General features: G+C 37.2%; 2 protein-coding genes across 7 annotated transcripts in view; one reads left to right on the top strand and one right to left on the bottom strand.

Annotated features, from left to right (window-relative positions):
- The window catches only part of tspan17 (tetraspanin 17), a 34,388-nt gene extending 15,004 nt beyond the window's left edge, over nt 1-19,384 (top strand). For 3 of the 6 annotated variants that reach the window (XM_077247619.1, XM_077247622.1, XM_077247620.1), the window contains one exon: nt 165-1,882. In XM_077247619.1, coding sequence (XP_077103734.1) covers nt 165-230 — 66 coding nt within the window. In that variant the 3' untranslated portion in view covers nt 231-1,882. Of the gene's footprint in view, nt 1-164; nt 1,883-2,837; nt 3,135-3,734; nt 3,790-11,918; nt 12,046-17,837 lie in introns of those variants that run through there. The other 3 variants (XR_013210331.1, XM_077247624.1, XM_077247621.1) reach the window with 3 other exon arrangements.
- A 1,282-nt stretch (nt 19,385-20,666) lies between these two features.
- Nucleotides 20,667-27,389, bottom strand: mchr2b (melanin concentrating hormone receptor 2b). The gene is made up of 2 exons (XM_077247618.1): nt 26,638-27,389; nt 20,667-22,840 (listed from the first exon to the last, which is right to left on the bottom strand). Exons 1-2 carry the CDS (start codon nt 27,036-27,038, stop codon nt 22,201-22,203), a joined length of 1,041 nt encoding a protein of 346 aa, XP_077103733.1. The 5' UTR covers nt 27,039-27,389; the 3' UTR covers nt 20,667-22,200.
- Between the last annotated feature and the right edge of the window lie 518 nt (nt 27,390-27,907).

Raw genomic sequence — 27,907 nt, 5'->3', positions numbered from 1 at the left:
ATATTTCTTGACTTTCTGTGTAATACATCTGTAACTTAGAGATGTTTCAGCTGTTCTGGTAGTTAAAAATGAAACCAAAAGCACTTTGATTGTGTATTGTAATTTTTCTTAAGCTATTATTTTCTTTTCTCCTCTATGATGTCTTCTTTTTAAATATGTTTCAGATTTTTGGGATATGTCTGGCTCAGAACTTGGTGAGTGATATCAGAGCGGTCAAAGCAAACTGGTGACCCTTTGCTGAGGGCGACAGCTTACAGTGACTTCTGTGATTATGGCAGAGCTAATTGCAAATCGGCACTGTTTACACACCATTGAGCTGGAAAATTCTGCCCTTTTAACCTTACGGACGTTGTATATTGGCTGACTTTACAAAATGGACTTTCCATCTGTTTTTTATTTATTTATGGTTCCTTATCTGAAAGCAAGCTCTTATGGAGGGTATCCACATGGAGCTTAACGTGAGATGTCACAGCGAGATCAAGCTATCTGCGATCTTGCAGCTGTCTCTTGATCGAACACTATTTTCGTTTGCCCTTATTAAAAACATTCACCAGACTCTCCTTCGCGTCGGTGAATTAATGTCAAGCAGAGGGTGTTTTCATTAACCTGTGGATGACTTGCTTTGGAGAAACACACAATTCAACCACTGAGACTTTAAACAGAGGAGCCATGAACTAAACAAAGCCTTACAGCAGTGCTTTTCTCTATAAACTTGTGTGAATTCAGCTTTTTACACAACATTCTGTCCGTCAGTCACTCGAGCCAATGGACAGTTGGACCCTTACCTCTGATTGGCTCTCTGTTTTACAGGGTAGCCAATCAGTGCAACGTACTTGATAATTACACGTATGCATTTATTTTTCCATTGCATTTATAGTTCCACCACTTGTTGGGGAGGTGATCTGTTTTTTGTCGGTATAGCGATATTTTCTTCTCATTTTCTCTTGGTTTTTTTGGTCGTTTTCTGTGAGTATGAATCGTCTTGACCGCTGTCCCAGATTTGCTTATGAATCTTTTTGTTTCCGCTACCCTGCTAGATAGTGATATGCTATAGTGACACTAATAATGTATTATTATAAATATGCTGCTGCTTTAACTCAAAGAAGATATACATCGCTATACTAACCAACTGAACTTTTTATAGAAATCATGAGGTATACATTCCCTCCGGGAAACTTCAGATCACGCAAAGTGGTTTGCGAAATGAGTCTGACGTGTGTGCACATGAAGTGGACAGATTGAATTAGCCTTGCGTATGATCAAATGCCTTATTGAGCCCTATAGAGATGGTAGCCGAAGCCTCTGGCAGTCGGACCTTTAGAATGGCTTTATTTACTATTCAGTTTCTCTTGCTTTGCGCCACATGCATGCAATCGTCTATAAAAAAAATGCATGGAAATGCAGACCTCTTTTAACGCATGCACACGTGTGTGGATGTGTGTCCATTCCATTACGACTACCATAAAAGTGCGTTTTCAGAAGGTGTCTGCATTGAGTCACGACCTTAAAGCTAATAATGTGCAAAGTAAGATAAATGACGTACTATGTGTGTAGAACGTGCTCGGATGGTTTTAGCACTGTCGGCAGATTGAACTGAATCATCTGTTTAAAAAGATCTACTGTGTTTCAAGGGTTTATATAACCTCTGTTGTCAGAGTGAATAGTAAAATGTGAGGTTTCTCTTCTGTGGTCTTTTTGGGAGGGTGTTGCCGATTCCTGCCTGTGTATATTAGAGGCATTTTTTTTTATGCAGATACAAGACAGATTATATGCTAAATGATGTTTAGCCCCTTTTTGTGGACCTAAATGGATGACCCTCATGAAAGCCTATCAAGAACATGTCTAGGTTGCATTTCTGTATATCATTACAATGATAAAAAAATAACTTTATATATAAAAAAGGTTTATTATTTAATTTATAGAGTATATAATAATGATTTTTTTTGTTGTACTGCCTTTGTTGATGTTAATAATGTATTAAAATGACAAGAAGCTAATTTAACCCAATTACCAATTAAAATAATCTCAAAAGTAAAAACTCCAGAGGCAATATGGTAATGAGAATCTAGGAGGAAAATGTTTAACACTCATGAAAACATGAATGTATGTATTCTTGGGTGAAATGCAACCTGGACATGTTTTTTGACACAAGATTGACACAAATACAGTGTTCATAATCTCTTTCTCCCTCTCATTTTCTTTGTCATGCAATTATGGCCTTTTTCTGTCTTTTTCTTTTATTATTTGGCTTTTTTTCTAAACAGAGAACTCTAACATTCCCTTTTGAGGGAGCCTCTTGCATATCATGAATGTAAACAACATCTTTTACTAATGTTATGTCATATATAACTTATCCTTCAAAGTGCAATGCACAGAGATATGTGAATAAAATTAATGCTTGTCTGACTAGGCACACAACTGAAAAACATCGCCAATCTGTGTTCGTGTAGTGAATTAGACATTCCTTGTGCATGCATTGGCTTTACTTTTAATGCAGTGCATTATGCATTTGTGCGTTTTTTCTGTGCTGGTTCATCTGAAACTGTTTTGATGATTGGTATTAAAACCATTGAGCCTTTTTGCTGGCCTTTCTCTGTACCAGCTGTGGTAGTTTCGAAATGTTTGCAAATCTTAAAGCACAGTTTTATCAGAGGAGCTGGAGTTTCTAGATCAAATCTGAGTGGATTGTAAATGCATATCAATATGGTTTTTGAACTATTTAAATCTTTTCCCGACATAATGCTTGACATCACACTTGTCACTTTTAATGCGCTTTGAAATATGAATTGCGAAAGCCTTTATTTTTTGTTTACATTCCCATACACCTGTCTTCACAGAAATGTTTGAATTCTACCTCATCATGGAGAAATGACTTCAATCATGGTTATTTGAGGAGTTATAACTCTAATGCAGCCGTTGTAAACATTTTAGAAGAGTTGCAAATAATGGTTGAGGTTGTCTTTTGCAGTTTATTTTTTCTTTTAGGCAAACTATAATTTACTTGACAAGTCATGGAATGCAAAAAATACTAATGTTGATTTCATATTTGAATGGCTTGTTGTTGTTTAAACTTATCCAGAGCCATTATTGGCAGCACTATTTCAGTACTCATGTTCCTGCGAACATATAGTGAAATTGAGGATTTTAACTACCGTAGTTTATTGATTTAGTGTTCATTATCCAACAATATCATATTAGAATAACTCAAATATCCTCTTAAACTGAATCATGAATATTGCACTTGGAGACCTAAAGCATTTCCTGTGCTCTCCATTATATGAGTCTGAATGATTATACTAACCTATAATAACAGTCACTTACTGTGGATTTTCGCTTTCTATTAAAAAAGAAAACTATAGAAAATTATGATCGTATTTGTAAACAGCCAATGGCACTGCGTTGTTGCAGTAGTTTTGTTTAATTTTATGTTGTTTTTTTGTAATTCTTGTCCAAAGGTCCATTTATTGGGGGCATCCAATGGACTTTTCCTGTGGGAGATGGTCTGTTACACTGTATGATACAAGATATGCTTTTTCTTTTTCATAATAAAATGGATTTATGACATTCTGAACTCAATTTCTTTCATCTGCAAGTTCTGTCAAACATTTGACTGGAAATCAGTGTTCAGTGCTTCTTCACAGATGGATCATTGTACAAATGTGGATCTCATCAATGATGCATTATACCTAAAAACGCATGATTATTTTTCTTTTTTCTTCTTTCTTTCTCGCAAGATCAATTTACCATTGGCAGACCTGTTCATTTTACATGGATGATACACAATTAAAGGTAAAATATTTTAAATATTTAATGAAATGATACATGTTGATACATGATACATCATGACAAATAATATGTGTTTACCGTAAAAGTGATTTTAATGTTATAGTGTTTATTTTAGGGTTTTTTGTCATATTTTATATTGGGTTGACACAGCTGTTTTTACCATTTTCGACTTTTTCTAAACTGAAAAATGTCACAATGCAGTAGTGACGCACATTTCCATTCCATAGATTTATAATAATAGCAAAATAATTTGCCATTTTAATGTTATAAACATTTTGAATTTTGTAAGCTACAAAATATTAGTAGGGCCTATTACCGATGGCCATTGATTGATTTGATAGATTGATATCTATACGTTTTTTTTTCTCACTAACATTCAGACGATATTGATGGGGTGATATCTATAAGTATTTTTCTTCTTGGAAACTAACATTCTGAATGTCATTCAGATATTAAAATAGAACAAAACGCCAACAATAAAATTAACTAGCTTGTTACCTAGTTAAAATATGATAACAAACAACAGTTTGCAGTATCGAGCAGCATAACGCGATAGTTTTTGTACAGCTAATCGGAAGCGGATGAGACCGGAAGCCTTGACACAATCAAGTCACCCACGTCCGCTCTTAAGGTGTGCATATGAATTGTGGACATTGCAATTTGATTCTGGCCATTTGAAAGTCAGTGACAGAAAGCAACTGCTGCTAGGTAGATTCACTGATGTCATTTTCACTCTGACCACTAGATGGTGACAAACCTTCACAGTTTGTAACAACGTCAAGTCCTGTAAATTTACCAAAAAAAGCATCATCTTGATAATATCTTCTTTCTTTTGTTCAATAGTATGTGATGCTGACACAAGTAAACCAGAAACACTGCTCGAGCGCCTTTTAAAAGATGCTTTAATGTGCTTTTTGTCTCTATGCACATGCAGCACTAAATATTGTGTCCACCATCTGCAGTTTTCACTGAACATATCTGTGTGCGCTTTGTTTGTTTATTTAGTACTTCTATCCAATAGGTTTTTTTAACAGAATGTTTTAGTTCTGACGCCTTCAGTAAGTTGCTAACCCTCTTCTGAAGTGTTGTGAAGGTGCCGTCATGCTGAATGCAGTAATCTGTGCAGTGACATTATCAAGACCACCTCCTTAAAATGATGACCTCCTCAGATAAACAGCCACAATTAGATTCAATACTGTTTCTCTAGCATGCTCCACCAATTGAAGTAAAATCAAATAATGATAAACTATTGAGCATATATGACTGGAGGGGATTATTACTGTTGATGTGTGTGCCTGATACCGACCAAGACCCTGCATTTGATATTTTCCAGAGATTATGTTTCCAATAGGATCAGCAGATTGGAGGCGCATCACAGCGTTGCCTGGAGGCAAGGAGATTCCTTGTAGGTTTTTTCCCTTAGAAAACTTCTGATCTGTTTTCCCCTATGTGCCCTGTGCCCTTTCAACATATGGCTGATCCTTGACTGGATTACTCGAAAGTCTCAAAGCAGGAATGTGACATTTCGATAGGACTATAGGATGTCTCTGGCTCAATCTATTGCTGTGGTCGTACTTTAAAGAAAGACAAGTTTGATGATAGATTACCTTCTGAAACAGGCCCAGCAACTCCGTTTCAGCATGCTGCACAGTTTGACAATGACTCGTTCTCAATTGACTTATATTCTTGAAGAGGCACAATTTTATTGATTGCAAGTTTAACTTATAGCTTTCCTAAAAGCATGATTTTATTAACAATGGCATCTGTATTTGATAAAATTGGTGCTAGATGCTTTTATTTGTTATAATCAAAACAGGCCTTTACTCTTATGATGTGACTTGTGACAGAAAGCTATTGTTAGGCAGCATAGACTTTCAACACTGTAAAACCTAACATCACTGGAGCTTCTCCAAACCCATGTCATTAAAATGTGTCCAGTAAAGTAATCCCAAAGAGAGAACTTAACCATATAGTGGCATTTAGTCAATTTAAATTTAGTTTAAACATCATAAAAACAAGATGAATTAAGAAGCAACTTCGCAGGTTATATGAATACTTGGTTCTCTTACGAGACGTTCTCTCGTATTGCGTAAGCTAGCCTACGCTACGGGTAAAGTCATCTTTGCTCGAGATATTGAAGGCAAAAAAAATTATCCTTCATTTTGTATTTATTGTCAACGCAGTGCAGCAGCTAGCATACCTAGAGCAGGCCATATCGCATGCTCATTGGTTGCCCTGCGGCAACTGCTGCAACCTACCACTGAGCCTCGCGCGTGACCTCACGTCCAATGAGGGCGCTTCGCGCCCTTACGCGTCATAGCCCGCCAAAATGGGGGTGGCTTAGCGTATAAAAGCCAGGCTCGTAGGTTGTCTCACTGATTTCATCATCTTCAGCGAAGCTCTCCCCATCGCTGGACTCTGAGAGAAGCCGCCGCCGTTGAATCCAGCGACTAGCAAGCAGAGGAAAGTGCCTGAAGCAGCCGCCGTCTTCGCCACCTTCAGCCATCCGTGCCTGCTACGCCATCCGGCGTGTATCCTTTATAACTGCTAACTGTGTGTGTTCGCCGCTGCGACACTCACTCTCTCTCTCACAAAAAAGAGCACAAGCGTTTGTTTTAAAATGCCTCGCCTTTCCTGCGGCTCGTGTAGAGCCCAGCTCAGCGCAGGAGACCGCCATGTGATTTGCGCTCTCTGCCTGGGACCGGATCATGCAGCCCTCGCCCTGGACACGGGCGGTTGCGAGCACTATGAAGCGCTTACGCTGTCGACCCTGCAGGCTCAACTCAAAGCCTTCACAAAGAACGCTGTAACTCCACCCTCTGGACCGCGCAAGAAGAAGCACCGTGCTCAGAGGATGCCGGAGCCCGTGGCCGCAGTGAAGTGCTCGCCGGAACGTCTTCCGCTGGCCTCACTCTCTCCTTCTCCGCTCCTCCCAGACGCGCAGCCGCCAGCTTCGGCCCGCGCTGCCGCCGCCTCGGGACGAGGCTGAAGGAGGCCACTCACTGGACAGCTGTTCCATCCTGGCGTCGGACAGTGAGGAGTGGTCGAGTTCCCATCACTCCGCCTCCACATCCGTCCAGGAATCCAGCTGGACTAGGGCAGGCGTGGACTCAGAGTTAATGCGCCTCCTCTCTAAGGCCGTCGACCAACTTGGGCTCGATTGGTCACCGCCGAAGGAACCCGTAACCAACAGGCTCGACAGCTGTTTCCTGCACAGCCGCCGCTCCCAGCCCGTTTCCAGATCTGCACCCTTTCTGCCAGAGCTGTACGCTGAGCTGTCAAAATCGTGGAACGCACCATTCTCCGCGAGGCTCCACGCTGATGTCTCCTCGACACTCTCCCGAGTGGACGGCGCCGCCGAGAAGGGATACACCTCTATCCCCACAGTAGAAGCGGCGGTCGCAGCGCACCTTTGCCCGCCCTCCGCGAGATGGCGCTCAAAGTCTGCCCTCCCGTCCAAAGCCTGCAGAACTACCTCAGCCCTTGTTGGCCGCGCCTTCACCCCCGCCGGACAAGCTGGTTCCGCCCTGCATTCAATGGCCGTGCTGCAAATCCTTCAGGCTGATCTCCTCCGTGAGTGGGACGAGAAAAGCAAGGACCCGGCCGCCATTACGGATTTGAGGAGCGCGACGGATCTCTCTCTTCGATGGGCAGATGCATGGCCTCGCTTACCGTCACAGAGAGGCCCCTCTGGTTGCCCCTGGCGGATATGGGGGAAGCTGAACGGTCCGTGTTCCTCGACGCGCCGCTCTCCCCTTCCGGTCCCTTCGGCACGCGCTATCTGTTAGTGCTGCGTGTCTTGAGTTCGGGCCAAATGACTCTAAAGTCATTCTCAAGCCAAGACATGGTTATGTCCCTAAAATATTGGGCACCCCATTCAGAGCGCAGGTCATTTCTCTATCGGCTCTGCCTGCATCCGACAGTGAGGGTGATGTGAATCTCCTCTGCACCGTCAGGGCGCTCAGGATTTACATTACGCGCTCCGCCTCTTTCAGGCGTTCGGAACAGCTCTTTGTCTCGTTTGGTGGGCGCAACAAGGGTCTAGCTAGCTTACGCAATACGAGAGAACCTCTCGTAAGAGAACGATACTCGGTTACTAACGTAACCTCGGTTCTCTCTAGAAGAGGTAGAAGAGGTATTGCGTAACCTGACCGTGTAGGCGCCACGAGCGTCTTATCGCTTCAGCTGATGAAACCAGTGAGACAGCCTACAAGCCTGGCTTTTATACGCTAAGCCACCCCCATTTTGGCGGGCTATGACGCGTAAGGGCGCGAAGCGCATTGGACGTGACGTCACGCGTGAGGCTCAGTGGTAGGTTGCAGCAGTTGCCGCAGGGCAACCAATGAGTACGCGATATGGCCTGCTCTAGGTATGCTAGCTGCTGCACTGCGTTGACAATAAATACAAAATTAAGGATAATTTTTTTTGGCTTCAATATCTCGAGCAAAGATGACTTTACCCGTAGCGTAGCTTACGCAATACTCGTTCCCTCTTCTAGAGAGATCCGAGGTTACGTTAGTAACCGAGTATCGTTTCAGAAGACTAATAGACAAATTGATTTTACTTGTTGTAATCATACTATATTTAGTAGTGGACTAAAAAGCAAATAATTTTTTTTTCTTTTAAAACAAGTATTATTTTAAATGTAAGTGTGTGTGTGTGTGTGTGTGTGTGTGTGTGTGTGTGTGTGTGTGTGTGTGTGTGTGTGTGTGTAAAACCCTAACCCTTCGAGACATTATCTCTAAAACAAGTCCTACTGAGCATCTTATTGAAAATGTTTTCTTTTTTTGTTTTTCAGTGAACTCAACCATGATTCATCTGTTACATCTTCAAAACTCATGACTGTTCTCTAAATATAATTAAAAGAGAGTGGCTGCAGACAAAATATTTGGGCACATGTGTGTAGTTCAACAGAGCAACATTATTTTCATTTGAAAGGAAAGATCTCTCTGTTAGACTGAGATAATGGAGACATGTTTCATCTTGCTTCGAAATGCTTTTACTTATAACGTAACTGTTATTGCATCTATCCGATCGGCAAGCCACTAAAGACTGCTGTATTAATACAGTCCAAATCATCACACGTGTGGCCCATCACAGCAGCTCTTAAGACTGTGAAGTGAGTCATGATCAGTATTGATCTCAACCACAGAACTGACTGTTTATTTATGGGCTGCATGGGCCATGCTGCTTTGGCAGTTTCAAAGGCTCCCATTCAGCCAGTGATGCCGTCAAACCTGCGTCATTTGTCTAGAACAAGGCGACCATCACATGACGCCTCTTAGCTCCTTTTCGTTTCATGTGGATGCCATCTAAAGGAGACTCTTTCAGCTTCGTAATCGCCCAGAAGGGGAGATGCGCATGGGTTTTCACCGTTGCCCGGAAAGGGAAATGAATGCGCCTTAAAAAGTGGCGTATTTTGTTTAATGCGGTTTGGTGGCTTTTCTCTGAAAGCTAATGAATGTAACAGGGCTGGTCATGTTCAGCACGCAAGCATGCAACAAAATGACACTGTTTACTCTGTTCAGGGTGAAACTTGAGGGGATTTTGAGAGGGAGGTGATGTCCGAGGGCATGAGGCCTTTTCATCGCTGTGTGACTCAGATAAAGCCTGACGGGGACAATGCCTCCTGCATGTGGAGGATTGGGAATTTTCCAAACATTTTCTCGCTTTCCCTCCTTCTGTTGTCCTGCAAATGACTCAAAATTGACTCGTATCTCCCACACTTTCCACGCTATTCTGGCTTCTCACAAAATTGTCCAGTCGCCCATCGTCTTGTCCCATGGCAAGTGGCTGTGTGAGAAGCCTCCGTCCTGCAGAAAGTTTGTGGAATTTATTTCTCCTAATGGATTGATTGGATGATTGTGTAATTTGATTGGATATCCAGTGGCTGCCAGGAAGCTTGAACCAATTGAATCAGAGTGCGATTAATGGGAAGATTAGTTAATGTGATTTAAGGGTTTGCTGTTCTTAACATAGGCTTATTCTTACTTCAATAGGGTGATGATACAGTATCATCACCCTATTGAAGTAAGAATAGGTGTGTGTGTGTGTGTATCATTGATACTTCAAAGAATGATGCCCAATCTGAATGTACACAAGAACCTATTGATGTATACGACATGTTGGCTCTGTCGTCCGACAACAAATTTAGGAGCTTTAATTAGTAGAAACAGCCATAAAATACATGCTTCTGTCCCTGGATGCTGGATGTTCTGTCTTGTTTTGCCTTAGCTAAGAAATTATGCAATGCAAGATATGAATTGAGCACGTTTACACAAACTGCATGCGTAATATCTGGTTTTGTAATCGGGGTTGTGATTCAGAGCTCTCATAAGCTCACATTAAATGTTCCCTTTCGGTTAAGTGTTGCTCTCACAGCTCTAATTACCGCTCTTTTATCATATGCTTTTATTACCTCTGAAATATCTTCACATGCAACGTTACACACATTGGCTCATTGTTCACAGCCTGCGCATTTAATGTAATGTCTGAATTATATGGATGCCCTGAGCATTAACTCCCACTAAAATTTTACAGCACGCCTGTGAGGCAGCATTCAAAGTGATCTCACCTATTATGGGTTTTCTCCTTTACCAGACTCTGTTGAGCCTTGTTTTGTGCCCGCCCTTACAAAACACTGGCAATATCTGATAATAATACTGTGGGATTTTGATATATCATATACTGAATGAAATGTCATGGTGTTTATTTATGCATATCATCATGGGAATGAAACCCCTGACCTTGTCATTGCTCCACTTGTTAAGTCTAAGGTCTTGTGTCACCGCTTTAGATGCCAAAAGCAAACAACAAACGGTGCTAATGTACATTCACAATAAGTCAGGATCATCATTTCATCACCATATGGAAATCTCAGACAGTGATTCATCGTTTATAAATATAATATTGATAAATAAAATAAAAATAATAAAAAAGAAATATTTAAAAATGATGATGAAATGATAAAAAAAATAAAAAATATTGATGTCCATGAACTTAAAGACTGTCGTGTACACAAGTGAGTCTTTAAAAGCTTCACTTATATATGTAATATGAATACAGTAGTGCTCATAAATGGCTTTTGAGCCAGTTAAAACGAGTAGATCGGCTTATACCCGGAAACCGTTTTCCTTGCGTCACAACTTACATTAACAAGGAGATTGCCATTCTCAACTAATCATTTTATAATTTATCTTAATTATTATGTTAAAACTTGCGTATAATTTGAGCTATAAAGCAGTTTAAATCATGTTTTAAAGTTGTTATTTTGTAATGGTGATAATTGCAAAACTGAAAAAGTTTGTTTAGTAAGCTATTGTTTATTTTATCCTAAAGTCGTTACATGTAGTACTATTTTGACGTTTTTGCTTTTTCATAGAAAAGTTTTTTTTGTGATAATCAACATCACCTTACAATATACAGTTAAAACTTTTGTTTGATAATGCAATGCATGCAATTCAACTGTACATACACAATGCGGTTTTTTGCAAGAATTTTTTTTGTTGCCATTTTGTAATTTGCATTGAAAAACACACAGGAACTGTTTTATTATGTTGCATTACAAACTTCTGCTTTCAATAGTTTCTTGTAATCAGTTATGTATTGCAGTGTTTTATGTCAAATTTATTTTATTTATTGCGTCATTTTATTGTCATGTTACCCTGAAGGTCATTATCATTGTACTGTGTGGATTATATTTTTTCTCTGTCCCAGAGGACACAAGCTTGGTTTCCCACATAAAATATATTTCACTTTATTCTCTGCAGCAGCTCGTTGACTAATGTGCTTGTGCTCTTTACGTTTTTAAATGAGGTCCAGTGCCATTCTTATGTGACAGAACCTTATGTCAATCCACTTACAGTCCATGTAAAACCTCTCTTTGTTGGTTTTGAACAAGGCAAAGTGCTTTTTATTGTGATGGAGTTGATCCATGATCTATGGTTGGGGGAGAATAATGGAATAGCCTACTTGGCTGGTGGGGAATATTGACTAAAACACTTAAGTCTGTTTTACACGTCATTTGTCTTTGGAACAGTTTAGGGAATGTCATAATGAAGATAAAAGGTATCTTGTGACGAAATGCTCACGTAAGCATGCAAATGAACTTTTCACTCTTCTCTGATCTACAGCTGACCCAGCAATACTGCAGATTAGCACTCCAAGCTGGAGACGAGTTTTTCCTTGACTACACAGATTACAGCAGAGCTCCACTGGCAGAGGAGTCTGGCTTCCTTATCAAAAACACGCCAGAAGATGGTAAGCGAGGTTCGATTAGCTTCAGGAACAGAGATAGCTCTTTGAACACATGAGATTCAAGTTGTAGTGTGTTAATTCAAGATTCAGCCCCTTATTCAATCTACCCTTCTCTCTGTTTGCTCTTGATAGACAACACAGCTGAATGTGGGTATTATCTTCTTGTACTTTCTGTGACAGTTTGAGTCTCGGTAAACATTCACGCTCAACAGTTTGCTGCATGAGTGCAACGATTAGCATGTCAACAAACCTTCGAGGCAGACATATTTATGTGGCTATATAAACAATGAAGTCTTACTAATATGCGAAAGCTTTTAATAAAGCATCTAAACTATGCTGCAACTCAGGTAATTAAGGATTTACCAAGGAATGTGCATATTAACTAATTAAAGATGATCTGAGAATTTACAATTGCACAAATTCCAGGCTGGTGTATTCTGGTTTATGGTGGTCTAACATTTCTATGATGTTTATTAACATAACTTTGCTTGTATCCGATTAAAAAGAATGGTCCTGGTTTAGGTCTTTTAAGTTCTATTGACAGTGTCTGTAACATGCTTTCGACACAAGAGAGACTAATTTAGACTAATAGTAATAAATTAGAGTAATAATTTTCACAATTTATATAAATAGACAAAATTGTGTTTACAGTAATTAACTTACAGTGGAGGTCTGTGGTTCAAGGTATTCTAGAGAGTTTAAAAGCGGCAATGTGCAGCTATACGTTTTTTTCTTAAAGGTTTTTTTTAATTTTATTTCAATAGCTGCATCTAAAATCACATACTTCCATGCTATATAGTATAGGAATAAAACAGTGACAAAATGAGTACAACAGAAGTACCAGGATGACCTACTACTTCTGGCGAGATTCTTTACTAGACACTTTACTATTCCATGAGGCCACTGGGAGGTTTTGTGAATGGCAGTGAAGTGACGCAACTGACACTTGTAGGTCACATGAAACAACATGGTGGATGTAGTACGTCCCGATTACATTCATTCTACACACATTCATACTATAAAGAACATACTTTTTTAGTGGTCGTGAAGTAATTACTTATTTAAAATAGGTACCTATAAAAGAGTTTGCAATTTAGGACGCAGCCATTGATTTCTTTGTCCCAATGGACTTCTTTTTGTGTGTCTTTATACTGACACCTATTGACTTTAATACACACAATTTTGTTTGGACTTTTTCAAGGCTTTTTTCTAAGAGCTTTAGGTCTTTAGCTTTCTGCTCCAGATGGTTTTAATGAATCTTCTCTCTGCCGTTCAACATCTCACCTTAAAGAATTGCTGCTTCTAGCATTTGACAGCTAAATTTGTCCAAAACAACTTCTCGGTAATGCGTTGTGAATAGCATTGATAACTGACTTGATTTTACTCTTCACACTGCACAGACTGCCAGTTCTGTTTTATCATGAAGCCTTTGTCATTGTATCCATTTATCCAGTTGTATAAAAAATAATGAGAGAAATCATAACACTCAATATGGCCTTTTTCATAGAGCCTGTAGATTTACGTTAGAATGTGCATGCTTATTATCTGAACTACAGTAGGCTGACAGTTTTGTGTTTTGTTTTGTATTCGTATTTTTTTATTTATTTGTATATTTGTTTATTTATTTATATTTTTTGCCAATGTGTGAACGGCTTGTAATGAAACTAAAAAAAACGAGACCTTCCCCAACTTCTTCTAAGCCTGTAGACTGATTTTACATGAAGGACTCGGGACGTTTTTGCCGGGACAATCAAAAGGATGTGATGTTTACACGCACTCCTGACAGACAGCCTTCAGAATAATGCTGAAAGAGCAATTGTCAATGTCATGAAAAGAAAAGGGATTAATTAGTCTCACATAGCCAGATATAATCTATAGTCTCATATAATAATACAACTATCATGACAGTGTCATTTTAATATCCTTATCTTTCAACATGAGGCCGAATTGCAGAGCTTGTGCAGACATATCCACATCGCTACGATCAGATGTTTTCTTAACTACTGTTTTCTCACCGCTGTCATTTTTGTTTTGTGTTTGTTATTAATAGGAAAACGTGCAGCATATATTTAGGCTATTCATCAAAACATTACTCTTAGCAGGCTGGATGTTCTTTAAACGCAAATTGTTGTGCAAAAATGTTATGTTTAATGTTGTCAAACAGATTTTGTTTTGTCCTCTAGTGTAATATTATCAACATAATTCTACACACAATCAATCATATTTTAGCTTTAGGTAGGCTATACAGTTCTCTGATGATGAAAATCATATAGTCTATATTGATAGCCTTCAGTTCATTCAGTGTCATATATTAAGCCTTTGGTTTGCTGTGGTGAGATACAATCTCATAAAATATAATTTACTTATTTATTTTAAAGGTTATCTGACTGTTTTAAAGGAGCAGTTAACAAAAAACAAATTCAAGATGTTTCAAATCTGTATGACTTGAAAGTGAATGGGAACTGAGGCTTTCAAAGTTTAAATAGGATGCAAAAGCACCATAATAGTGTCATACAACTTAAAGTCCAAGTCTTACAATAATTCAATTTCATTACAATAATTGTGTGCGATAAACAGACCAAAATGTTAGTTTATTTTGACTGATAATCTCTTTGAATAATACTTACCATTTCAACTGGATCACTCGAATTTGTGAATGAATCATTCAGACTGGGTTTGTGATCTGGACCACCAGATTTATAAACTAAACATGCCTATACTACTGGTGAACTAGTCTTTTTTTTCTCCTCACTTTAATTATATTGAGAAGACTGGTCAGGGTATTCTGCAGAATTCTACTTTTGTGTTCCACAGAAGAGAGTATGTACAGTATATGAGTTTGGAACAACATGAGAGTGAGTAGGCTAAATAATGACAGAATTTTCATTTTCGGGTGAACTACTATCCCTTTAAGAAAACATTTTCAAGCAACTTAACAATACTGAAGGAATTCAACTCTTCTTAGACATAGTTCGAAAGGTCATGTTCATTCATGTTTGACTCAACTCGGTGGGATTCTGCTTCTCAGCATGAATACCTTAATATCTTGCGAGAAAGGGGGGGGGGGGGGGACTAAAATCTTTCTCTTAAACCTCTTGAAAGTGTTCCATTGACCTAGAATTTAATTCTGAGGTAAAAGTAAAAGTTTCTTTGAAGTGTTATATCACATTATGGGGGCTTCCTGTTGAGAGCTGTGGAGGGCCAGGAATTGATTTCATGTGAGACCTGATCATCTCTGAGATTAGTCATTCTCTCTCTTTCTTTCCCTCCACTTAACACATTGTCTACCAAACACATAAAGTATTTAACGAGCTCCACAGAAACATCTGCCTGTACACATTTTACTTGGTACTTGCATTCCTTGTTGTCCTTATATATCAGTCTCATTACCAGGCAGTTTCATAAAGAGAGTGTTGCTGTAGCAACTGTTACCACCAATCAATTGGTGGTGAAGGATACAAAATAGTGGCTTCAAACTTGATGGTTTTTTTTTTGCATTCATATTATAAATATACTATTATAGAGATTTTTGATCCTCTAATTCTGTCAGATGTCAACCAGTGTACAACAAATGTACATGTACTGTAACATTTGCAGTCATTATGATTTAAAGTAAAATAACTGAAAAAAACACATTAAACATGATCCATACGGCTCTATGCCAAAAGATAGCAAACAGTCGGTTCCTCACACAATCTTATGGCTTCAGAAGACTTTAAATATATAGGGTCATTCTGTGTCAAATCAACCACATTTTGAAACCTCCATGACTCAGATTGTTTATTTTTTTTATATTTCTCCAAAGAAAGACAAACATAAATAGTGATGGAGGGTAAATCATTTAGACATAAACAAATAATAAACAGACATAAACTGGGGGGTTAAAATGGCAATTTTTCATTTGGAAACAAATTACAGGAGTGAGAAAATGACTTTAGAAAGTAGGCATCATTATTTTATTTTTACACAGAGATTGATTGGTCTATTAGTAAAATCTGTTGACTATATGCCAACAGTGACAGTTCAAAAATGGGGGAAAAAAAGCAGTTTCCAAATTTGCATACCTGTAACTCAAGACGTAATAAAGATATCTCTTAATATCATTTTAGATTCTGGTTCTTAACACATTTTTCTTTTGGTATCTTCACTTTAAAGCCCCTCTTTGGTTTAACCCCAGAGATATGGGGACCTCAGTATGGAAAAATAAAGAATAAATTGATAAATTGTATAGTTTTTTCACTTTTCATACGCCTGATTCTTTTTACTTTTAAAGAGGAATGTCTAAAGAACAAACAATGTTGAAACTAGAAATGTATCTTGTTTCCCTGTATGACAATCAAAACAATTACATATAAGAACATTTCTGAGTTCCATAAATATTATTTCCCCCAAGTTTGCATGACTCAGAAAGTATTAAAGATATCTTAATATTTCATTCTGGTTCTTAGAAAAAACTTTTCTTTTGCAATGTCATTTTTTAAGGCCATACATGGTTCAGTCCCATATATATGGGGATCTCAATGCTGCTCCATGTCCAAATAGTTGAGTATTACTCATTTTCAATGGTTAAAAAATGTGGGTTAAATGTGGGTCAATTTGCATAAAGCTGGTATTTAAAAGGGAATGTCTGAAGAATAAATAATGTTGAAACTAGAAATGTAGCTTATTAACACGACATTTAATATTTTAATAAATGATTGCATCTTTATAAAGTAATTTTTGCCCCCTCTGTAATTCGGCACTAAATCTCAGGTGAATATTTTCATTTCCACCCACCCCCCTCTACAAAATATTGGATCACTCAGTAGATATTCATCCATGACACTAATTATTTTGTCTTTCTTCATTTATGTACTGTATGTCTTTCGCAAAAGAAATAGTCAAAATCAAAATCTGTAGTTTTGGTCATTTTTGGAGCCTGTCAGTTGTAGAAAAGTCGGTTCATTGACAAAGAGCAGCTTTGACATTCTACAAAACTGGAAAATCATACAGGTTTTGAACTACATGAGGTTAAGTAATGATGACAGAATGTTCATTTTAACCATAAAATTTAAGCCTTGGGAGTGTGACAGTCCTCTAAAACCTGCTGTCATCAAAATTGGCATCAAAGTGTCGATTTGGCGGTGCAGAATAAAAGTTGCCAAAGTTACGTTTCCTAATGAGGGTGTTTTGCTCATTTCAAAGCATGCTGAATTTAAAAGGCATCACAAAACATTTGTGTCTGGCTTTGGAAATGCTATTTAGAACTCCTCAGTTCCTGTGGATAATGAGGTATATAAATGTGCTGTCTGATGTTTGATTCAGGGTGTTGATCATGATCATTATTATTAGGCCAATTCTTAGCACCTGATTTTTTATCGACTTTTGTGCATTGCTAATATTTTAGAGCTAGGCTTTTAGTCTATTAATGATACAGTAGGGTACTTGAACTCCCTTTTGTGTGTGTGGCTGTGGCATATACATTTTTATAAACATTTGGAGACATCCATCACCCTATGGGACCGGAAGCATCCATCACTATTTCTTTCAGAGCGCATTATCTAACACAACACAAATCAATCCCAGCCCTGTGGGAGTGAGTTTTGGTTAAGGAGGTGGTTAAATAAAGATTTACAGATGAATGATGAATATTCCAGAGAGAAGTCAATACACCCTCGCCCTCCAGGACTACTGAGCATGAGGATGTTGCATTGAATATGACCTTGAAGTAATTGGAGAGATGTTTATTTCTTCTTCTGAAACTGTGTTGAAAAAAAATGTTTCTTTTATTTTGTACCTTTCATGCTTTTTTCCAGTTCCTGCTGAGGTGAAGAAAAAAGAGGCTTGCGGCTTCATGGGAATTCTTTGTTTTTCTTTTCGTTCTGTCTCACCTTTTATTAGACTAAATTTCCAAGAAATCTCTGTCATCATGTATCGTTTTTCTCAAACAGAGATCTTTAAAGAATAGTCATGGAAGGCATGAAAAATATCTTTCTTGATGATACCCCGTAGCGTTTGTGTGGTCAGATCGCGCAAGGACAAGCAATGTGGTACAATGACACTTTGTGTTGTATTGTTTTTGTTTTTTTATCTTTCAGGGTAAGATATTTTAAACTGTTCAATGTAGGCCATTATGTATACTTATACACCAATGATCCTTTTAATAAGTTTTTGGCTATTTGATAAAAAGGCCTTTATTAAATTTGTTTGCTGTTTTGCTATGTAGAAACTGTTTGGCTGTGTATGAAACTAATTAACTCAGCATTGTGTGTGTGTGTGGCATCTGAGCAGATTTGCCTTAGTCATAGAAGGGAAAACAGGACACAGTTCTCTGATTTTATCCAAAGACTTGCCATAAATTAGTGTGATATTTACATCACATGTAGGATGATGCAGGCCTTTCGAGATTTATCGGTCAAGTGATTTACTGCTGTGACTCTAGGGAAGGCTGAAGCAGAACTTGAAGCACCACTTACATTTATTAAGACATTAAAGCATCCCAATATCGTCATAATCTTATCAAAACCTTTGTGTTTGTCCCTAATTGAATTAGACCATAAAAGGACCACAGGCTGTATTAAATGGATGGGGCAGGCATAGCTTAGCCTGTTGTGATTTTCAATGCAGCCACTTATACACTTGTGCTCCTCCACAGTTAAGATTTCTGAAAGTTGTCATTATGCATATCTCTTCATATTTCATTGTGGTGTAGTTCCTAATTGCATTAGTAATCATTATACTTTTTATAAAGCTGTTTGGGAAGAAATGCCCAGTTAAAAAGGCACAATGTTCAGAGCCATGGCCTAACAGATGCAGACTCTAACAAGCTGAACCATGAAGTTTATGTGGAAGTTTTACTTCCTGATCATGACATTGAGAACCAACAAAAAACATAAGCAAACTAAGAAAAGTTAATCTATACTGTATATTTCATAGTAATACTTTAATAAATATACTCACAATTAGTGCATCAGTATAATATTTCAGACTGGTTACAGTTGTCTGCTATAACAATAACTGCTGACAGACATAATATAGACAGATTTATAAACAACACCTAGATATATATATTATGCTGTATGTAATCAAATTTTTTCTATTATATTGTTAATATTATTTTATGCCATAAATGTTATGTTATGTTATGTAGGGCCTATGTTGTTTTTAATTTTGTGTTTTGTGTTATTATTTTTTTGTTTTTTAATTCCAATAAATGTTATTTTTATGCTTTTTATGTTGTGTTCTTAATGTTAAGTAAGTTTTATGTTGTTTTATATGTATTATGGTATGTTGTTTAATGTGTTATTTCATTTTGTTGCTTTATGTTGTTAAATTTAGTTATTAAAATGAATGTTAATACCAAGAAGTCGGGCTCATGTGTTGTCTTTAGAAGTGCTTCAGTTCTTGGAAGGTCTTTGAAGTTCTGAAATGTTTGCAGATAATGGAACACATTTACAATTATCCATTTAGCAAATGCTTTTGTCCAAAGCTATTACAAATGAGACTATAAGAAGAAAAGCCTCTAGTTATTTAAAGTTGTATGAAGGAGGAGGAAATCTGCTTTGCATTCTGAGCTCCTGAATTTGCCATAAATGTTTAAATATGTTTAACTGTTTCACGTTTGACTTCATGCTCATGTTCACAAAACACTTTTCAGTTCATCCAGTCATCTTTATGAGGGGATTATCATTCAGGAATAGGGAAGCATCATTTAGGAGGAATGTTTACAACTATATGGTATACTGTAAAATAGCTGTTATGGGATTATACAGAGCAATTATAGGACATAATGAGGTTCATGAAATCGGCTGCCTATATTATTATGAATAAACCATGTGCAACGGTTGAACAGGCAATAGATGTTGTGAGGTGTCTTCAGATATATGGACTGAAAGATGGTTATTCAGTCTATTACTCTCGTCTTCGTCTTTAGTCAGAAGTAATTACATGAATAAATAAATTGTGGATAGAATAAGATTGCATAAATTGTCTATACATTGAAAGTACATTACATTTTTAATGTGGGGACACTGTCAAAATGGCAAAAGAAAAAAGGCACCATAAAAGTAGGCCTAAGTGATACATATGTATTCTAAATTCTTCTGAAACATTGATTGGGGGTCAGATTAAATTTAAGTAATTTCAAAATCTGAAATTCTTCTTCTTCACCATATTTTTTAATCTTTGAGTCAGAAATAAATGTGTTCCAACAAAGAAACAAAATGTAGTTCACCCAAAAATTTAAATTCTGTCATCATTTAATCGCCCTCAAGTTGTTCCAAACCTGTATTCATTTCTTTCTTCTGTTGAACACAAAATAAGATATTTTGCAGAATATGATCTTACAGTTGATCGGCCCAAATTGACTCCCATAGTATGGAGAATAAAATACTATACAAGTCAATGGGGCCCATCAAACTGTTTGATTTTTCAAAATATCTTCCGACAGTCTTCAAAACATCTTCTTTTGTGTTCAGCAGAAGAAAGAAACTTAAGGGTGAGTCAATGATGACAGCATTTTCATTTTTGGTGAACTTTTAAGTGGTTCATATTCAGTACAATGTTGTGTGAACCCGGTAATTTATTTAAAAATGCACACCAAAGTGAAACAGGAACCTGATTTTACATTAAAATGGCCAAAGGACTTTTTTTTTTTTTTTAGTTTAGTTTATTTTGTACAATTATAGCACATAAAAACAAAAGCCTTCAGGACAGAAAGTACAGACAAGAAACAGGAGGTAAATGTGAAAATAGTGATCATGAAATATACAGTTTTTTCTCCCTGAATAGCAAATACCTATAATTCTTCCATACTAAAAAGGCATTTATCAATGTATGCCATATATATTAAAGAAATAATATGCAGTTCTTTGTTTATTTACCAGGCATCATAATGTGTTGATTGAGCGTGGCAGGACTGAAATGTGACTGGTCACACATAGTTTAATTGTCACATGTTAACAGTGAACATGACTGTTCTCACATGGGCCGCAGGGGCTTCTTGGAATAAAAAGGAAAAACAGAACGACACTGAGATTTTCACACTGGATATCTTTGTGAATTGATGTAATAAAACGCTCAGAAGAATACAGCTAGGGTTATTTTATCTTGTGAAACAGACAGCTAAACATGCATGACAGCAAGACTCCATTGAGGTCAAAGGATGTGACTAACATCTGGAGATCTGGATATTTAAATGTGTAATTATATTTTCTAAAATACTTTAAACGTAAGCCAGTATCTACACATACATGAAAGTGAAATTTAAAGCAGAATGCCATATCTATTCGATCAGTTAGGCCTGTGTCTTAGATCAGCATATTTGCTTATTTTACTCACTAATGGACTTCTTCAACCTGATACGTACCCACAAAAACACAGATTTTATTATCATATTACAAAGATATTTAATTTGACATCTGCATAAATGACAAGTCTGATGGTTTTCTCATTTGGTCTATCGTTCCCCAACAACGCAAACAAAAGGCACCAATACATTAAAAAAAACAATTAATTGTCTTTAAAGGGATAGTTTGCCCAAAAATGAAAATTCTGTGATCTTTTCTTTTGGAACACAAAAGTTTTTGCAGAATTGTACGGAATCCTATATAAGTTTCAAAAGACAAAAGGCACCATAATAGTATCATAAAAGTGGCCCGTATGACTTGTGCATTATATTTCAAGTTTCTGAAGTTATGCTATAGCTAAACAAATCTTTGGTATGGATCAAGTCAAGAAATACTGCATGTCTTCAAGTCTTGAAATTCATCATAAAAGATTTACTTTTATGATCCTTTTTTGATATTCTTTTTCTTTGTAATTGCTTGGAAAATATGATAACCTTCAACCTTATTCCTTGTGTTTCACAGCACAACATGTCATAACATGACTTGTGATGAACCATTCAAAACAACTATAAAAAATTAACATTATACAACAAATAATAGATAAATTAACAGTAAAAAAAAACCCCAATACATTATAGTCACTTTTCCAGAGTGACAAACCACAAACATATTTGAGTGCCAATTCACTCCTACATGCCTCCTGAAAGTTCACTGTAGCGTTTCTTTTCACAGTTTTCCCCTTTGAGAAACAGTCTACGTGCAATTGACACCCGTACAGCAAGTGTTGCATTGCAGGCCTCCTCGCAGTTTTCCTCAGATCGCACGTCGGGCGTTAGATGACAGTGCAGCGGTGGCTGGTGTCCGGGCTGACGCTAGACCCTCCGTCGGTTTTGACGGTGGTCTTGGATGAGCTGATCTGGGACCGCAGCTCTTTGCGATGGCACAGGCGATCGCGATAGTTCTGGGCGAATATCAGCAGCATGAGGGGGTTGATGCAGCTGTGAGAGTAACTCAAGCAGATGCTGATGTTGTACGCGTACACAAAGGCACTGGTGGGCTGCTGGATGCTGAGGTTGATCACCTGGATGACGTGGTAGGGAGACCAGCAGACCAGGAACAGGGCGATCACCATCAGCACTGTCTTAGTGGCCCGTTTGGCCCACACGGACTGCTTGCGTTTGACCCGCCGGATGGAGCGGAACACGTGGTATAAAGTGAGAGTGTAAAATGTACTTATTATAATCAGAGGGACAATGAAACCCAGCATGGACTGGTAGAGAGTGTACCAGTACATATCTTGCGGCCCATCCAGGTTAATCATACACATGTCCATGTTCTTTTTGGAGAGGACTTTAGCGTATATCATGACTGGGACGCTCAGAAGGAAACTGCCCACCCACACCATAATGTTGATGATGATGGTCCACTGAATGGTTCGTTTTTCAGAAGTAGGATGTACAATTGCAATGTACCTGGGGGGGGAAAAAATCACATTTTTCAAAGTAATGCCACCCCAACTCTCTGCTTTGGTTAAAAAAGACTATATCCTGTAATTTGGATATGGTAGCTCATATAATTTGGCCTTGAATTTGATGTTTATGAGAAATGTTTGAAATAAATTTTTATTTTATATTATTTTTTAAGGATGATTATATCTGGACAAATCTTAGCATAGTTTGCATAGGATGTCTTCTGATTTTCAGTTATTATGGGTTTTTATTTTTTAGGAAAAGCTGGAGACTTCGGCAAGAGTGATTTATTCTCCATTTTATCTCATTTTAGGAGAAACAATTAAGATGTTTAAGAGATCTCAGTTCTTAAGTAGCCTATGTGATTCCATCAGTAAATTTAAAAACATTTTCAAACTTTCCAAAATGCTCAAGTGCAGGGAATTTATATTATACTATTATATTATATTACTATACAACATAGATACATTGAAACAATATCATATAAAGAACTTTATATCATATAAAGAACACATTTTAAAACAACTACCTGCATCCATCCATTTTCCTGGTGGATTCCAGTGCAAGCCTAAATGTAAGCCTACATTTCAATAACACATTTTAAATAAGCATAAATTATGTAAATTATTAATATTAAACATATTATGTAGCTTCATATTTGGCATTTGTAAACTACCATTCAAAAGTTTGGGGTTGGTAAGATTTTCTTTTTTACAGTTTTTGGAAAAAAGTCCCATATGCTCACCAAGGCTGCATATAGTATTAAATCAAAAATACATTAAAAATGTAATATTGTGAGATATTATTACAGTTTAAAATAATTATTTTGTAATTTAATATCTTTTTAAAATGTGACTTATTCATGTAATGGCAAAGCTGAATTTTCAGCAGCCAATTACTGTCACATGATCCTTCAGAAATTGCTTGAATACAAGTTTTAATTTCTTTAAAAAAATCTTACTGATCCCAAAATGTTGAATGGCAGTGTACATTTATGTAAATAATATGCAGTACATTGCTCTCCCAGATTCTGGTTTCTTTCTTCTTTCTTAGCTTCTTTCCTTGCCACAGCTGTGTTTGCTCACTGCATTTTGCTCTTTCTAGCAATATGAAACTGACTTGTCTTGACTTTCGGAAAGCAAACTGGTCACATGCTACAGTAAAACAGCACAGCAAGTGACAGATTTCTGAGAAATGCATTTGCTCTGTTTGTATTCTTCTAGGCTAAAAGCAGATAAAAGCTTTAGAGCATAAAAACAAGAGATGTGTATTTTACTCGTGAACAGTCCAAACACATCAGGTTCATTTTTCAAGTATAACAGCTCTCTTACTCTAGTCAGACAACAATATTTGTTTTTTCCTTTAAAGAAAGAGAAAGTGTCTGGCTCCATGTATAATGAATTGTTCACAGGGACTTTAATGTTGCTCTTTAAACAGAATTTGGGATTATGTTGCTTTGCAAAACATGATGAAAATGTGCAGCTAAGATACTTTATCTAAGTACCTCCAAGCATGTGACCCAGTAAAGCCCGTTGGGAATAAAGCAACAACACTATATGAAAAAGTGTTATAGTGGAGCTTTATCATTTAATCATGCAGAGGCTTTCTGGGGGGCTCATATGTCTTTGACACTCACAAATAAGCAAAAACTCTCCTCTGGACTCTGTATTTTATGAGGACCTTTTGTATGTAGTGAGATATTGTGTGAAGTGCTTTTGTGTGCCATAAATATAGGCTAAGTAAGAGGGTTTTTCAAAGTCACACACTGTTAGTTGCTGAAGTACAGTCTTCCAGATTCAGGATACAAAAATGATGGATGCAGTGTACTTGAGTATTCAAGGTCATGTAGCATAGATCACACCCTTGAGAGTTTCATTGATTTCTTTATTTTACTTTGCATACATTCAGTTGATTAAGTGATGAACAGCCGGGCTGTAAATTCATATAATTTGGTGAAAATGCTTTGTGCTCTTTAATTAGAGTTTGAATAAAGAATGCTATCCTTTTGACCCCTAAGCTGATTCATAAGCACATTTAATATTATCTTCACTGAAAGAAACCTGCTAAGAACACGTCCAGGTCAGAGAGTTCACAGAAAAAAAATTATCAAATTACATTTAGCAAAAATGAAGCTTAGGCTACTATTTAGCATATAAAGCAAAACATTTTTTTATTGTTAATATGTATAGTGGGGGTTTATGTTATGCTTATAATAAATGCATATCAAACAAAAAAAAACATTTCTATTAAAAACGATTTCTATTAAAAAGACTCGTTTACAATAATAAGCATCTTATGATAAATATTTGAGTTCATATGGTGCAGGGATGACGTCAAACCCGGAAGACTGATTCCCTCGAAATGTTCCTATAGGGTTTTATAATGTAGTTTTTCAATTTATGATTAAAATAAGGTTTGTGCCTCTGTGGTAAACATGAGTTGATGATAAGTGGACGTTTTATTCTATAACGTTATTTACTTGGGCTACTTATTAGACACGTTTGATATTAATATAACAACACGTCGTCAACTTATGTTTACCACAGACCTTATTTACTCAAACATTCAAAAACCCCGTTACAAAAACACATGGGCAAATCTCTAGGCCACTACTGGCGAATTAGTCTCCAGACTATTGGCAAATACTAGCACATTGTTATCTAGACAAGAGACTTGTGACATGGATTTTAAAAAATCTGAGTAGAAATTTGAGAAGTGATGGTGTTTAGGATAAACCTATGATATAGAAGAGGGTTCTCATTTGTGATTTCCCCCCACTGTTCAAGGCGTATGCAAGATGTAAATAAAGTGTAGCAGCAGGGGTAGACTGTGTACAGTTGAGACACCTTAAATAACTTGCGTGTGCAGCATTCACTAGTTGTGATTTTTGCTGTGCACATGTGTATTAGTGTCCACTTTGATCGTGGGAAATTTGAACAACGGGCGCATCTCCGATCCGAAGATATCAGCAAACGTTTTTTTTTTCTAAGATAAGATTTTCAGTTCACCATGTACACTCCACAATGAATAGCTTATTATCCTTATGTGACTGTTAAACGTAACTGGTATCATCACAAACGTTTTTCTGTGCACTAAAAACTGGCATATTTCATTATATCGTGTCATGCAAGGTCATTGCAAAATCTAGAGAAATGAGGTGGCCAGCGGGGTTTAGTTGAGACACACATGTATCAACTGTACCCCCGATAGATATCTAGAAAACACACTCACTGTTTAGTTGTTCAGTGTTATGATAACAGTTTAAACGTCGTAATTAGCCAGCATAGGACGCAAATTAAAATAAAATTTGATATTTGTGATATTTAAACTGTGTATTATTAATGAATATATTAAATATCTTGTTCCTGTTTTATATATTTTAACCAGTGCTAATTTAAATAAAATTAATTAATTTAAATGGGTTAATAAATAAACATGTTGCCCAATTGTTATTTTCTTTATTTGTCTTTATTTATTATGTTTGCAATGAAGGTTTAGTTACCTTTACATCATTAAAAATGGGTGTCTCAACTGTACCATGGTACTGTCTCAACTAGCACATGGGTACAGTATTAAAAAGCACCTTATTTTTATGAGCTAATTGTGGAAAATATAAACTACTTATGGGTATTATTGATTGATAATATCTTAGTATAGAAGCTAATTAAATGTCATGTGGCATGTCATGTGGAAATTCACTTCTTTTCAGTATCTATTTTTGTGTGAAAAATCAAAACGTGTCTCAACTGTACTCAGTCTATCATCATTGTGGCATTCTCCCAAATACATGCAGCTCTCACCTGTCAATGCAGAGCACAGTCACTATCCCCACTGTGGTAAACTGGTTACTGACGTCCACCACCACCACAGCTTTACACATGAAGTGCCCGAAGACCCACTGTCTGTCCCTGACCAGCTGGTGGATGTTAAACGGCATCACCAACAAGAACAGCAGGTCTGCGATGGCCAGATTCAGCACGTAAATATCAGAGACCATCTTCTTCTTGCATGATGCCACAGCATAGATGACCAAACAGTTGGCCAGAACTCCAACTGAACACAGGATGCCGTAAATAGTGGGGAATATGTGCATGAAAGACGCGATGTCTATGATGCTGTACGACGGGACGGTTCGGTTCACACACGAAACGTTAGACGAATTTGTAAATTCGGAATCGCAAAAAATATCCGAGGTGTTCATCTTCAAAACTTTTTGCTTAAAAAGGACTAAGTAAACAATAAAAGTTGTCGTCTCAGTATGGTCTGTGCACGATTACGCAAGCTTTTACGCAGCGCTCTACTTCATATTCAAAACGTTTAAAGTTGTAAAAGTTCTCCCTCGGGTGTCAGTTATCGTCCCGTTTTCATCTGCTTTGTTTTTCATCCAGTTTGCCGATGCCTTGGTCTCTTGAGATAGTGTTTTAGTTCATATGTCCAAAAGCAGGCTCTTCAGTGGGTTTTCTGCGCGTCTGTCTCCTCCAGAAGCTGTTTGAAGAGATGCGCGTGTCTCCACCCTTTCAGAGCCCCCACTCCAAGCTCACCCATCACACTCAATATCTAAGATACAATTTCTTTTTATGATTCATTCAAGTACAGTCCTTCACAGCAAGACGCTCCAAACTCCAGTGGTCACAATCAATTTCTTCATATGTTATCATGAACTTTGGGAACCTGTTGCATGCACGTCTTATTAGTCCTGTTATAGTTTAATCTTTTATATTTAAGCAATATTGGTAGATGCTTTTATTCAAAGTCAATTTAATGTATACATTTGGTCATTTCATGACTAGGTGCTGCAAGCACCATTTAATGTATGTTATTATATTTGATAAGCTGGGCATTTTCACTGTTCATTGTGTTTCAAAGTTAAGATTAATTGTTACAATGATTTTGCTGCCCATCCCTTTTATTGATTATGTTCTTGTAACAGGTAAAGTCTACCATATTCATTTGTGCACACTTTAAAACTAAAGCCTTATCTCCCTAACACACATCCTTAACCAAGAATCAGCCCCACTTAATTCCTGTAAAAACAGGCACTCCATCATCTTGTCTAGATTTGAGGAAACA

This window comes from Siphateles boraxobius, unplaced genomic scaffold (assembly GCF_051911475.1).
Source record: "Siphateles boraxobius isolate OS27281-9 unplaced genomic scaffold, OSU_SipBor_1 3, whole genome shotgun sequence".
In the NCBI taxonomy this organism is placed as follows: Eukaryota; Metazoa; Chordata; class Actinopteri; order Cypriniformes; family Leuciscidae; genus Siphateles; species Siphateles boraxobius.
Note: the sequence above shows the minus strand (reverse complement) of the source record. Positions and strands in the feature narration are given on the sequence as shown.